Source organism: Phodopus roborovskii, unplaced genomic scaffold (assembly GCF_943737965.1).
Source record: "Phodopus roborovskii unplaced genomic scaffold, PHOROB, whole genome shotgun sequence".
NCBI classification, from domain to species: domain Eukaryota; kingdom Metazoa; phylum Chordata; class Mammalia; order Rodentia; family Cricetidae; genus Phodopus; species Phodopus roborovskii.
In genome coordinates, this window is record NW_026126434.1 from 3,310,833 (window position 1) to 3,324,739 (window position 13,907).

Here is a 13,907-nt window from a genome sequence, read left to right on the forward strand (position 1 = left end):
ATCATCTGTTGGCAGGACCCACTGCTTGGATAGATGAAATGTGACATTTATAATGGCCCAGCTTATCTAGTCACTCTGACAATGACATTTGAGTCCACATTCCCACCCCGCCCAGATTTATTTTATGAGTGTGAGTGTTTTGCCTGCATGTATAGTATGAGTGCCATGTGTGTCTCTGGTGCCTGAAGAGGGCAGACAAAGGCATCGGATGCCCTGGAACTTGAGTTCCAGATGGTTTTGAACTATTGTGAACTAAATATAAGTCTTCTGCAAGAGCAGTCAGTGTTCTTAACTGCTTGCAAACCTTCTCTGCCCCAGGACAGACTTTTAAAAGTCAGTACCCTATTCTCGGATTTATTTAGCGCCCTGTCCACAACTCTGAGACAGTGCTTGGATGGAATTAGCTTTTGAGATTACACTCTGAGATAGGGTGACTTTGTAACCTATTAAGGTGTGTCAGTATGGTGATCTCAGGCGCCAGGGGTCCCAGGGTCAGTTTTGTTCTTGCATTTTATTTTGGATCTTTGTCCAAACTGAAACTAACCAGTTAACAACCAATCCACCTGTGGACACAGTGTCAGTCCCCTGCCACACTCACAGCAAGAAGACATGCGCAGCTGGAACACCCCTCTTCAAGGATCACCCCTCTTCAGGGAACAAAAGGTCGGAGTAGTTTCTACCTGGGGCCTGCCTGAAGCTGCACGTGCCTCATCTGTGCCCTGTGGATTCTCTTCCAAGACAGGGTTACTGCTGTTTAACTAACGTCTGGTATACTTTGGGAAGCCATCAGAGGCAGCTCACTTCTTTGATGCTGGGCAGCCTGCTTGTTCCCATTTTTAACCTCACACATGAATCTTAAGACGTTCCACAATGGCTCCAACTCACGTTTTGTTGTTTTTCTTTTTTGGTAAAGTGGTTGCTTTGTAAGAAAGGACAACAACCAAGTGGGAAGAGCCATTTATCACGTGAGGAGGTTGCAGGCATGTTGATGGTAAAGACCAAAAGGGCTCCTAGGAGCTGAATCTGTCAGTCATCCCACAAGTTGGTCCCCTTAGACACTTGGTTGATTTCTGGGGGAGCTGGGTAGGCAGGCTAAGAAACCGGGCAGGATGCTGTTTGTAGAGCCTGGAGGTCGCTACTCTGGCCCGGAGCAGCGCAAAGGAAGTCTTATCCTGGTGTTCCCGAGACTCCTTGTAACGTTCTCGTGGGTGACTTCAATCAAGAAAGCTGCTCACTTTGCTCTGCACCCAGCCCCAGGCACACTCTGGACACAGTTCCCGCTGTGCCCAGAGGGTGCCGCTGCAGTCCCAGCCTCACCCCGAGGCTCCTCGCTGCGGTTGGGTCCCCGAGGGATGCGCGCCCTGTAGGGGGCGCCCTGGTCTGGCTGGCTCCCTCCGCCCACGGGAGGCGGCCGTGGCGCACCGAGCTCTGGGCACTCGAGCGCACAGCCCGGCGGGCCGCAGCGGGGAGGTGCGGAGCGTGGCGAGGGCGGCTGCAGAAGCCAGCCGCCGCCCCTGCGCTCCGGGGCTGCGGGGCGCATGGGGCGCGGGGAGCTGGGAACCTTTGCGGGCTGCGCGCCCGGCCGCCTGCTGCGGTGAAACGCGGCACCGGACGCCCCCAGATCCCGGGCAATCGGGAGGATGACCATGGCTGGGGGCCGGCGGGGACTGGTGGCCCCGCAGAACACGTTTCTGGAGAACATCGTGCGGCGGTCCAACGGTAAGCGTAAGCGCTGCTTCTGGATTTTGGTTGCCCAGGCAGGTTTTGTTGTTTGTTTTATTATTTTTTTTTCTAATGAGTGCGGTGATTGCAGACGCCTTCTGCTCGATGTAGGCAGATGCAGGGACATCCGGAGCTCCGCGCTTCGTCCTCTCCCGCCTGCCGGCCCGAGAGGTGGGCAGGGTCGGAGGGGGACTGATGCGCCCTATCTCTGGAGGAGAGATCTCTAGGTGACGCCTTTGGGGCCTTTTCCCGCGCCCTCCCGGTGCCCTCTTCAGGAAAGACTGTCAGCTGGTGAGCAAAGTCCTGGGAAAAGTGGCTGCAGGCTGGCCACCTTTGAGCACTGCGCTCCTGATGCGCACTGCCTGCCTCCCAGGGGAGGCTCCCCTGAGTCCCAAGGTGCTCGGGAGGCCAGAGCCAGCAATAGAGCTGGGACCACTCAGGTCCTGGCCCTGTCCGGGTTCGGCGATGTGCCAACTCCACCTTCTATCCCTTAAGCAGGGAAGTCTGATCAGAAACGCGAGTTATCTTATTCCACTCTCTCCAACCAGCTACAGCAATGGTTTTCCTGGACTCAGCGGGGAAGTAGAGGGCACAGGCAGGAGCGAACTAAGTGGTCCCAGGCACAAATCTGATATATTTCTTCTCTTTAAAACCCGGTCAGTCTTGTTTTCCATCACTCCCAGACTCTCCAGTCTATGCCTTACCCAAGAAACCAGAGCACAGCATGAGGTTTTACTGTCTTTAAGAACAGCACGAAGCCAGGAGGATAGAGTCCTACTATGACCGATGGAAAGGGAACAATTTTCAACACCTTTTAACGAAGGGTTTACAATTTTCTGTGGGTTAGCACAAAACCCAGGAGGCGGGCCAAAGTTTTCAGAGCAGGTACCCCAAAAGAGCAAGCCTGCCACCTGAGCTGAAGTACACACACACACACACACACACACACACACACACACAGAGAGAGAGAGAGAGAGAGAGAGAGAGAGAGAGAGAGAGAGAGAGAGAGAGAGAGTTCTGACATTGGGGAATTGCTACAGACACCTGTTCACCAGGCTACCTGAATCTGAGGTGCCCCTCACAGGCTCCCGGGCCCCTCTCCTTCCAGAAGCAGATGTTCTTCTGCGGAGAGGCTGTGAGGACCTAACCCAAGAGCTGGTCAAAACCATGATCATGGCATGGAGCCTTGGAACTTGGCATGAAATGGATGAGCTTCCAGATGAATTCAGTTAGGGATTCAAAGGACGGGCATGAAAAGTGACCTCTGCCACCTAGCTGTTCTCTTAATTAAAAAGCAACTTGAGTTTGTAAGAAAAAGTCTATGCACTGCAGCTGCAAATCTCACATGTTCCTTAAGTGCTTCTTAGAAATTATCTCATCTCTGTTGTGTGCCCCTTAAAGATAAGAGCACTAATTGGCCAACACCTTTCCTCCAAGGTTTAAAGGGCTATTTAGAGCAAGGTCACAGTCATTACCTGGAGGTGCACGTGTGTGTGTGTGTGTGTGTGTGTGTGTGTGTGTGTGTGGTGTGTGTGTGTGTGATAATTGCTAAACAGGCAGCCACAAGGAATGCTCCTACCATAACAGCTGGAAGAGACCATGGGTTAAATTAGTGTATTATGACTATAGTAACTGATCTTTTATGGGCTCCGTCTTGCAGATTTGGGGTCCCACTGTGAGTGACATATAACTTTTGCACAAGCACCATGAACATTAATGAGAAGTCTGTTTGTTGGAGAGGAGGCAGCATCCTGTAAGTTAGAGGGGGAAACTAACCATGGTACACTCTGTGGGCTGGGGCAGGAAGAGGATGCTGCAGGCTACAGCCAGGGCTGCTTGGGTTTATTGGGAAATACATACTCCTACAGCCGACCTCCTGGTTAGTAGATCTGGGCGCTGTTCTCCTGTGTGTGTATAGGTAGAAGGTCGATAAAGCAAGCAGCATGGAGTAGTTTTAGCTCTGGCCCTTTTACCTCAGTATCCGTTTCAACAGCTTGATTCCTGTCAAGTAAAAAGGAGCAGCACAGACAAGCCCCAAAACCACGGAGGTGGGGGCTGGGGGAGGAGGATCCAGAAGGCCTCTTAAACACTCTGTTTTAGGGTAGAGTGCTGACTTGAAATATGGAGTTTACAGTTTTTGGTGATCGTTTTCATAATAGTCTCTGTTGAATGACTAAATACTGTGAATACTAGGAAGTATTTCAATATCTACCTGCATTGTAATTTACCTTTATATATTTATCGTCAGCTTGGAGGTGGTGGTGCACACTCTTAATCCCAGCATTGGGGAGGCAGAGGCAGGCAGATCTCTGTGAGTTCAAGGCCAGCATGAGCTACAGAGTTAGTTCTAGGACAGCCCAGGGTTACACAGAGAAATCACACACACACACACACACACACACACAGTTTCTTGAAACCTGGTAGCCTATTTTTGGTCATTACAACATTTTATTCACCTTTAAATAGCAATACTCTATAATCGACTTATGAAGAATTGTACTCCAGTGGTCCTATGTGGTGTTTCTATTAATCATCTATAGTGCAGCAAACTGAGTCTTATACTAAGTGTTCACACTGCCTGGGTGGAGGTGCCTGCAGCTGGTGTGTAGAGGGTAGCATGGATTTATTTCAGTGTTAGGGATCAAAGCCAGGGTCCTGCACTGTGCCACTGAGCTGTGCTCAGCTCTCATACAGCTTCTTGTGTTTTAGTTTTTCTCTGCTTGATGCGCCTTGGTTGGGAAATGTTTTTGTCATCTCTAGAAGAATGGCTGAGAGAATGTGCAAGGGTTAGAATGGGCCTTGTTTGGGGTGCCTAGAGGGTGTGGTATTTGGAATGTCCCCAAGCTATAGACGAGACCTAGATATGGTCTAGTCTGGCTGCTTTCTTACCACTGTGTGATAGCAGCCCCTCTACTTGGAAGGGCACTTGAGGGGACCTGCTCCATGCTCTGTAAAGTGCACCACGAATCAGCATTCTTTGTGTCACTGTTGCTCTAGCAAGAAGCAGATTTCCCAGTGGAGATGAAACAAAATGTTATATCAACAGGAACCGTGCCCATGTTGGCCAGCAGCCACACCGCCACATCCAAACAGAACAACAGGGTAGAGGAGAGCCCAAGAACATTCAAGACACTAGGGATTTTTCATCTTTTCAGGGTGAGGGGCTCCTGTGTTTGTGTACCCCCCACAGGTAACTCTGGGTAACTTTTATGGGCTTGTGCACCCTAGGATCCAACAGAAGAAGGACAGGCTCCTCTGTAATGTCAAGGAGTCAGGAGTTCGGTGAATAGTAAGAAGCAGACTGCTCAAAATGGGTGGGTAGAGTAGGGTCGGGGCAGCTGGTCATAGTGATTTATTGGACCTTGGGGATAGATGGTAACAAGAAACCCTCTTCCTCTTAGTTAAGTTTGCTGTGTGACTTTCTTTGGGGACCTAATAGGCCTGGATTAGGGGTTATGACCCCCAAATAGCTGAGTCACCTCACTCCTCCCCCAGGGCTGTTCATGTGACCACTGCTCCCCTAAGGCCCACCTCAGTCTCCCTCCTGTGACTCCATGTTGAACGGGGTCGGGATGGAGTGGCTGGGAGTGCAGGCAAGGCTCTGATGTCCTTACACCCATTTCTCAGATGGGATATTAATGGGTTGGATCTTGTGAAGGTCTGTGAGGTGATCACATCTGCTCTGTCAGGCCATGTGATGCCTGGAGGGCGGAGTTCTGGAAGAAAAGCCACACCCTGGTGAATCGAGATCTAAGCTGTTGCCCCTGTTTACAGCAGTGACTGGTACCAGTGGTTACTTAGGCCTCTCAGTATATTAAAAAATAAAACACTTTAAAGTGTTTACTGAAAGCCGGTTTAACTTTCTAGAGTTGGTTTTGAGCGGTCTATGAAGGACAGATCTGATCAGTATCTATGCTTTGGATTGTTAGCCATCAGCAGGACACTTGATGTGAGTTTCTCATGGTTGCATCACCCATTATTTAAAATCCTATTGGTGAGCTTGCAAAGATCGCTCAGCAGGGCAAAGAGCTTGTCAGGCAAGCCTCATGGCCTGCAAGAGACCTGCAGTGGAAGGAGACAACCAGCTTTTAAAAATTGTCTCCTAACCTCCACATGCACTCTGACACACACACACACACACACACACACACACACACACACACACGACACGCACAAGACACACAGAGATGCACACATGGACTCGCGCTCTCTCTCACACACATACACATACAGACAGACTCAGATACACACAGAGACTTAAACAGACACATATACAAAGACACACACAGATGCACATACACAGAGCTTCACACAGATACACAAGAATAGACACAAACACAGATACACAGACACAGAGATACATAGATACACACACAGACACATACACAAACATACACATAGGCACATACAACGGATACACACACACACAGAATTGGCTTTGTCACTCTTTCTGTTCATGGCAGGAAAGCAATCTACAACATTTTTTGATGATTGCTTAAGTCTGCAGGCACCTGTTGTCAGAAATTCGCTGAAGCAAATAGATCTGTCTTAGGAAGGCTGGCAGATCGGGGTGCCAGGAACCTCCAAAATATTATTCTAGATGGGCCTATTCTCAAAAGAACATATGTTTTGATGTTTGGGAACTTTTAGCTAACAGTTGTAGGTGCCAGTGAGACTGTCCATGTCAACAGGAAAGAAAACGCACCACTTTTTGGTGCAGATTTACCCACTTGTGTAATTTACAGACTGCTAAGTCAGCTGTGTTTGTGTGTAGTGTTAAGATGGCTCAGGTTGTTGATATAATTAGTTAGCAAGCAGGGTGGTCACCGTGGGTAATGTTATGGCTCTTCATAGATGTGTTGAGCTGTAGCAATAGTGGTGAAACAGAAATCAGGTTAAAATGTGTCTGAGAGCAGAGCTTGTCTGGGTCTGACCGGTGCCTGTTTCTCTGTACAGTCAGTGCTCAGGTAACCTTCAGTTGTCTTCTCTAAAGTGTCAAAAACCCTACTGTAGTGGCTGATGTTAGCTAGGAACTAAGAGCCTGAAGTACTGTGATGTAGCTAGGGCAGTAAAGCCTCCCAACTCCATAGCTTTAATAAGATCCACACATCTTAATTACCCACTTCAAAACAGTGTGTGCATTTGGGAAACACCAGTGGGAATGGAGCCACTGGCTTTCTTCTTTAGGGTCCCAGGTCTTCTCTCCAGCAGCACAGGCTCCTTGAGCATTGCCCTGGAGCTTTCCACGTTCAAAGATGCATTTAGAATTGGCATTAGCTATTTACCCAAAGGGAACCTTCTCATGGGTGGACATGTCATCTATGTGTGCTAGTACTTGCTTTGTTCCTGATTCTCTAAGTGGCCACAGCTGTAGTTGGGAAACATGAGAATTAAGAGTCTTGGAATCTCAATTCTGACAGGTGGTTTGCTGATCTCCTCTTTCAGTGTTGAATTCTCTCCAGAACGTTCCTCTCACTGGGTGTCCACTATCCGGGGATCCTCACCTTTTCCAAGGAATGTACTGTTTGTAAACAACTACCATTGAGAAGCACTGTTCCTTTTCCCCTGCTCTCCCCTCCTCTTCTGATGCTGCTGCTTGGTAGCACTTGACAAAGTCTCACCATCCATCCCAAGCTGGCCTTGAACTCACAACCCTCCAACTTCAGTCCCCCCTCCCTTCTCCAGGGTTGGGATCGATGGTGTGTACTGGTATGTTCAGCTTAAACCCTGTCCTCAGTGCTTACCCTCATTCATAGCTTGTCCTGTGGAATAAAACAGACCCAGGCCACTGGTACATATATATTTACTTGAAACATCTTTAAGTATTTTAAAAATGGTTTAATACAGTATTTGAAATGCACACAAAGCAACTTTGTGTCGCTTGTTGCCATTTCTTTGCAGAGTCATGTGCCATTATCACCTGGGTGAGGAGACAGACCAGTCAGCGGTGATCCACAGACTCTGAGAGTCTTCCTGACTCCAGCTCCTTTCCTCTTCCCACAGCAAGCTCCCCTCCCTGAGCAGCCTTCCTGGCCCTGGCTTTTCTGGCTGCTTTCTTACTTTCCCTGAGTTTCACTCCTTCAGTCTGCCTTCTGACGAGGGAAGCTTAGTCCCTCTGCATTGTGGTGTCACATGCATGGGTCACAGAACACATGTTCCTTTGTCACTGTGAGTCCCTCGGGGGTTCCCTGTCCTGTCCATTTCTTTCCTTACTGTCTGACAATTCATAGTGTGGCCACGTTTTAGGTGCCTGTTCTGATACTGTGGCACATGTAGGTTTCCAGTTTGGGCTATCATTCTTGCGCCTGCCTTTGGGACACATGACATGTGTTTCTCTTGGGGATAGACCCAGGATGTGTATGCTTCACTGTGCATCTGACAGTTGTGCAAAGAGTTTGCATCCATTCACACACACTCCAGAGTAGACGAGGGTCCCCCTGCTTCAAGTCTACAGCATTTGGTAGTCTTTCTGTTTTTTGCTCAGTCTAGTAACAAATGTCTGGGGTCATCCGAGGCTATTTTCCTAGTGAGCATGTGGCCAAAATGAAATGAAAACATAACTTGTTCTCATCCGGTGGGAAGCTCGGACATGGAGTGATTTTAAACATTCTTATGTGTGTGCACCCTTACATGGCTGTGAGTGACCTGGAGATGTCATCCTAAAGCTTATGTGCAAGGCTCGGGGTGTTTGCCTTGTGTTGTTTTTGTTGTTTGTATGTGTGTGTTTAGGGCATTCATTTTCTTGTATTGGGACACATTAAACTCAGGGGACAGAGATTATGTAAGAACACCAGCTGAAGGGTGAAGGAACTAGGGGGTCTTATTCATTTATTCACTTCCTCTTCCAGGACATCTATCATCCTCGTAAAGTTGGTTTTAAGATCGTTTTCCTGTGTATCAGCCGTGTTGGATTATTCAGGGCTGGTGTAGTGGGATAGTTCTGGTGGCGGCGTGTTGCCTTGTCTGTTATTGGTTGTGTTCTTACACTTGCATCTGGGCATCTGGGTTTAGGGTGACTGTAAGTCTTCTGAAAGAAGTGGTAAGAAGTGACTCAGGGGTCAGACTCAGTGGAGAACTCAGAAGCAAAGGAGATGCTAGAGAGGGAGAGGGCTCAGCAAAGTGACTTCAGCCCCAGCATCAGCATAAAAGCCTGGCACAGTGGTTTGTGCTCCTGATCCCAGTGATGGAAAGGTGAGGGGCCTGGGTCTTGCTGGTCAGCTGGTGAGCTTCAGGTTCAGTAGAAGAGCCTGTCTTGGGGGGGGTAGAGAGAGAGGGAGGGAGAGAGACAGAGAGGGGGGAGAGAGACAGAAAGAGAGGGAGGGAGAGAGACAGAGAGGGGGAGAGAGACAGAAAGAGAGGGAGGGAGAGAGACAGAGAGAGGAAGGGAGAGAGACAGAGAGGGAGGGAGGGAGAGAGACAGGGAGGGGGAGAGGGAGAGGAAAGGAAGAGGAAGTGAGGGAGAGACAGAGACAGACACACAGAGACAGACAGAGGGAGGGAGAGAGACAGAGAGAGGGAGAAAGAGACAGAGAGGGAGGGAGAGAGACAGAGAGAGACAGACACATAGAGACAGAGAGAGACAGACACACATAGAGTCAGAGAGAGAGAGATGGAGGGAAAGAGAGAGACATAGGGAAAGAGAAAAAAGAGAGACAGAATATAATTCTTTAAGTTAGACCCCTGGCCTTTACATCTATATGCATATACAGGGGCACACACACAACATGTGCATATATGCACAGAAAACAATCAGAAGAAAATTAAAATGCAAGAGCTAGCTTGTGACTCCATTTCATAACTGTGGTGAACCTCCCATGAGCTGGATCCTGTGCCTGGCAATTCTGGCATGAGGGAGACATTTGTGCCTTGGGTCTCATTGAAGAAGCCACAATGAAACCTAGCATGAAGTGTGAACCTCTCCTGAGGTCTAAGAGATGTTCTGCAGACTCAACGCTTACTACATATTTCCTCTCCAGCACACATCTCACCCAGGTATTCTTGGCTTTTATGTCTTTTTTTTGTGGGTGAAGTTGGATGTGGGATGGCCAGACCGTGTTAAGTCACTGAAAAAAAGATGGCAGGATGTGGGAAGATCTGTTTCCAGGGGTTGCAGCTTCCTTTAAACACTTCCCACCTCTGGCCTGTCGCTGTCCTGCCATTGGGTGCTCATACACACTGGTGTGATTCTTCAATGTATCTTAGATCTGGAATTTGTTGGGTGCTCTGGTTGTTGTCTGTGCTAACAGAGAGCTGTCTGTCCAGCTTTGGCATCTGTCTGGGTGCTCATGGCCCCTGCTGTAACAATCAGATGTGTATATCAATGACTAATCTCTTAAGGTCCTTCCGATCAGTTGTCAGTGTCTTACACCCAGGCAACAGCTCTTTTGATCAGTCCCGTGTTGCATAAAATGGATGTGCTGAAGTGAGCGGTGTGTGTGTGTGTGTGTGTGTGTGTGTGTGTGTGTGTGTGTGTGTGTTACAGTGCACATGTGGAGGTCAGAGGGCAACTTTTGAGAGTTCATTCTCTCCTTTTACCGTATAGGTCCCAGGGATCAAATTCAGGACAACCTTGGTGGCAAGCTCCTTTACTCCCTGAGCCAGCTCGCCTGCACAGTTGATTTTAGTTTTAGGTTTTTATTTTTTCTTTTCTTCTTTGTAGCTCTGATGAGCCTGAATAGATTAGAGTTGTGTGTAGCTGTCCTGAAGACTTGGTGTTTGTACACACAGGCCAGGGATCTGTGTGTGTTCTGTTTGGATTGATAGGTCCATTGTCTTTTGTTTTCCCAGCCTATTCAGAGTCTTGGGAGGCTGGTCTGTGTAGATCACACCTGCTGGCTCTGTTGCTGGCTGGTAGCTGCTGGCTTTGTCTTATTCCACATGAGATGGGAGGTGCTGGTTCTTCCCCTGCAGATGCATGGCGAATGGCTGTTTTCCCTGTTAGTGGTTACACCCTTGCATTCATGGGGTCCTGGTTGTCCCTCCAGGAGCTCCTTGGGTGTGGCTGTGCACTTCTCTTCCCCATTCCTGGATTGTCAACTTCATCTTGGTGTTTGAAAGCTGATGTGGTGGGCACACTTACACCTTGAGAGTTGGCAAAGGCTGTAAGCCACTTCCCCTTCCCGATAATCATCTTACTGCCATTCTGCTCCTCCATTTCCCCCTTACTCCTTTATGGAATGTTTCTTAAGCAGCCATCAAGCTCTCTGTTGAGCCGCTCAGTATTCTTGGTGAGACTGGCCCAAGGAACCAGTGACTTGTGCCACAGCTGCATCAGTCTCTCAGCCTTTGTAGGAACCAGTGTGTGTTGTGTGGGTGAGCTTGGTGAGAGGTTTGCCCAGAAGTGCTCCTTTCAATGTGCAAATACTTGGGCGTTTGGCCTGAGGAGGAAGGCTCCATGTACTAACTTCATGAAGAATGTTCACATTCTTTCCTCAGCTTTATAATCTCACATGTCAGAAGAGGGCATAAGTGGAGAGTTTATCACAGCCACCAGATGTTGACTAATATAAGTTATGGTCACTTATGGCAATTATCAGTTATTATCTAGACTGTGGACCAATAAATTGTCTTTCTTAGGTGTGTGCCAAAAGTTTAGTAGGCATCTTCTTTGACCTTCCTTACAGTTCTATTCTGTGGGAGCTGCCATTCCCATCTTACAAGTGTAGACACTGAAGTTTGAAGAGATGACCTAAAAACATGGGTTAATTTTTTGGCAGTAGAATCTTTAGAGGCTTAGGAAGCAAAGTCTCTTGTCTCACAACCTACTTAGTGTGAGGGTTAGTTCCAGTTGTTGACTTGATATACCCTAGACTCATCTGGGAAGAGGGTCACGATTGTTCAGATTAGGTTGGTCTCTGAGCATGTCCGTAGTAGAGTGTCTCCTTTACTGGGTAAGGCATCCAGTGGGCAGTGGGCAGCCCTGTTCTCTGGGTCTGGGCCTTGCACTGTATAAGAGAAAGCTAGCTGAGCACTGAGTATGCACCCATTTCTCTCTGTTCTTGTGGATGTGAGGTGACTAGCTGTTTCAGCCTCCTGCTACTGTGAGTCCCTGCTGTAATGGACTATAACAGAAACGAAAACAGAACACCCAGGAAACAAGAAACCCTGGGGATGAGTCCCAGCTTCCTATGCTTCAGTGAACCCTCCAGGAAGCTCCGATGGGTGTGGCAGTTGGGGAGCCCTGTTTTAGTGACAGCTCTGTCCATTTCTTCATGTGTGAGACAAACTTTTGGCTTCCAGGCACATGTGGATGGAGGAGTGTGTGTTGGATGAAGAGTGGATGCTTTCTCTGTAGACTTTCAGGCAGTGTCTTAAGTCCCACCCACCGCTTATTCTTCTCTCCCAGGATTGTGGGTTTCTCCTCCAATCTACCCATCGACCCCTGCTGGGTGTCTCTGAACTTTCATACCTGGCTCCTCTGTCACTCAGCACTCTCCATTTCCTTTCATGCTGATGAGACTTAAGAGTCCCTGTCTGTGGGAGGCTCCCTTTTCTACATTTTTTCTGACTTTTCAGTCATCAGTTGAGAATGAAGTGATCGGTGTGTCTGCCATTTTGAAATGGTAACACGCTTTTTCTAGAAAGAGGAAGCCCTGGGTTCTAGTCTCCTGCCCTTACTTCCCAGACAGCTTGAACACCCAGGGTTCACCCACATTCCACCACTCTACTTACTTTTCTCCTCGTGTTTGCATTTAGTGTCTCTTTGCACTCATACCTTCTTGCTCAGTTGTCATAGGGATGCCGTCTCTCTTTGTGCCTCTCTGGAGAGCAGAGAAGAGGATGATCACTTTCCTGCCCATCATGGGGGGTCATGGCTCACACACCTACAACATAAGAAACAGTTACAAGAGAAAAGTACAACAGGTTTACTAAAGTACTAAAAGTACATGGGGGCTACACAAGATGTGAGACTCAAAGGAAGGAGTGGGTAGTGGGAATTAAGTATTCTCTTTATGTGAAGGGCAGTGTGGGAGAGGCCTATTGGCAATTTCAGAGGTTATATATAATATATAAATATATATATATGTGTGTGTATATGTATATATATATACACACATATACATACATACATATATACATACACATATACATATACATATATATATTTAACATTTATTTTAGTGTGTGTGGGTGCACACGTATGCCATTGCATGTCTGTGGTGGTCAGCTGTAGGAGCCTGTTCTTTTCTTCTACCATCTGTGTCATCGAGCTCAACCTCAGGTCATCAGGCCTGGTGACAAGCATCTTTGCACTGATCTGTCTTGCCAGCTCTGTGATGAATAACTTAAGGGGTAAAAATGAGTTTCAGAGAAGATGAATATGTCCAGAGACCAGTCAGTGGCCCGAGAAGCAGTTTCCATGGCCTCCTGGTAGAGTTGGTTTTCAGTCTCATTCTGTGATGGTTAATCTTCTCTGGTTAATGAAAATCCAGTAAGACATTCTGAAGGCAGTTGCATTCCTTGTCTGAGATCTAGCCTCCAGGCAAATAAGGCTTTGGTTACCAGAGAAAGTCTCTTCTTGCTCTGTGGTGGACTGGAATGGTGGGAGGCTGGGGAGAGTCAGAGATGTTTGATTCCAAGGCTTTATCAGGTGCCACACTTTGGTGTCCCCCAACCCTGAGACATCACTCCCATTCTGAAGTCCACAAGAGTGTTCCCACACTGTGACATCATTCCCATTCTCAAGTCTCTCAGAGTGTCCCTGCCTTGTGACATCAAAGCCATTCTCAGGGCCACAGTCATAGTGGCCCACCCTGTGATATCACTGACATTCTCAGGTCCCCCAGAGTGTCCTCACCCCACTGTGACATCACTCCCATTCTAAGGGCCACAGCCAGTGTCCCCCACCCTGTGACATCACTGCCATTCCTTGAGCCACAGCCAGAGTGCCCCCCAACCCTGTGACTTCACTCGCCGTCCTATCTGTCTTTCACCTCTCCCCAGGGCCCTCTCCACATGGCTGTATTCATGACTAGGTCTCACCTGTGCTGGTCCACTTGTGATGGAGCGTCCACAGTTGGCCTGTCCCCATACTCAGACCCGTGTCCCTCGTCTCTTCCCTCTCCTCTTCTGTTCCCTCCCATCTGCTTCTTGTCTCAGCCTGTCACCAGCTGAGTCTGCTGCCTCTCTGTTTTGTCTGTCTACCTCACTGCCTTCTTGCCACTGTCTGCTAATTTGTATTCATC

At 48.3% G+C, this 13,907-nt stretch overlaps 1 protein-coding gene across 2 annotated transcripts in view; it reads left to right on the top strand.

Annotated features, from left to right (window-relative positions):
- The first annotated feature begins 1,417 nt into the window (after positions 1-1,417).
- Positions 1,418-13,907, top strand: part of Kcnh1 (potassium voltage-gated channel subfamily H member 1) — a 263,443-nt gene continuing 250,953 nt past the window's right edge. The window contains exon 1 of one of the 2 annotated variants that reach the window (XM_051186665.1): positions 1,418-1,719. In XM_051186665.1, coding sequence (XP_051042622.1) covers positions 1,641-1,719 — 79 coding nt within the window. In that variant the 5' untranslated portion in view covers positions 1,418-1,640. The remainder of the gene's footprint in view (positions 1,720-13,907) is intronic. The other variant, XM_051186666.1, reaches the window with a different exon arrangement.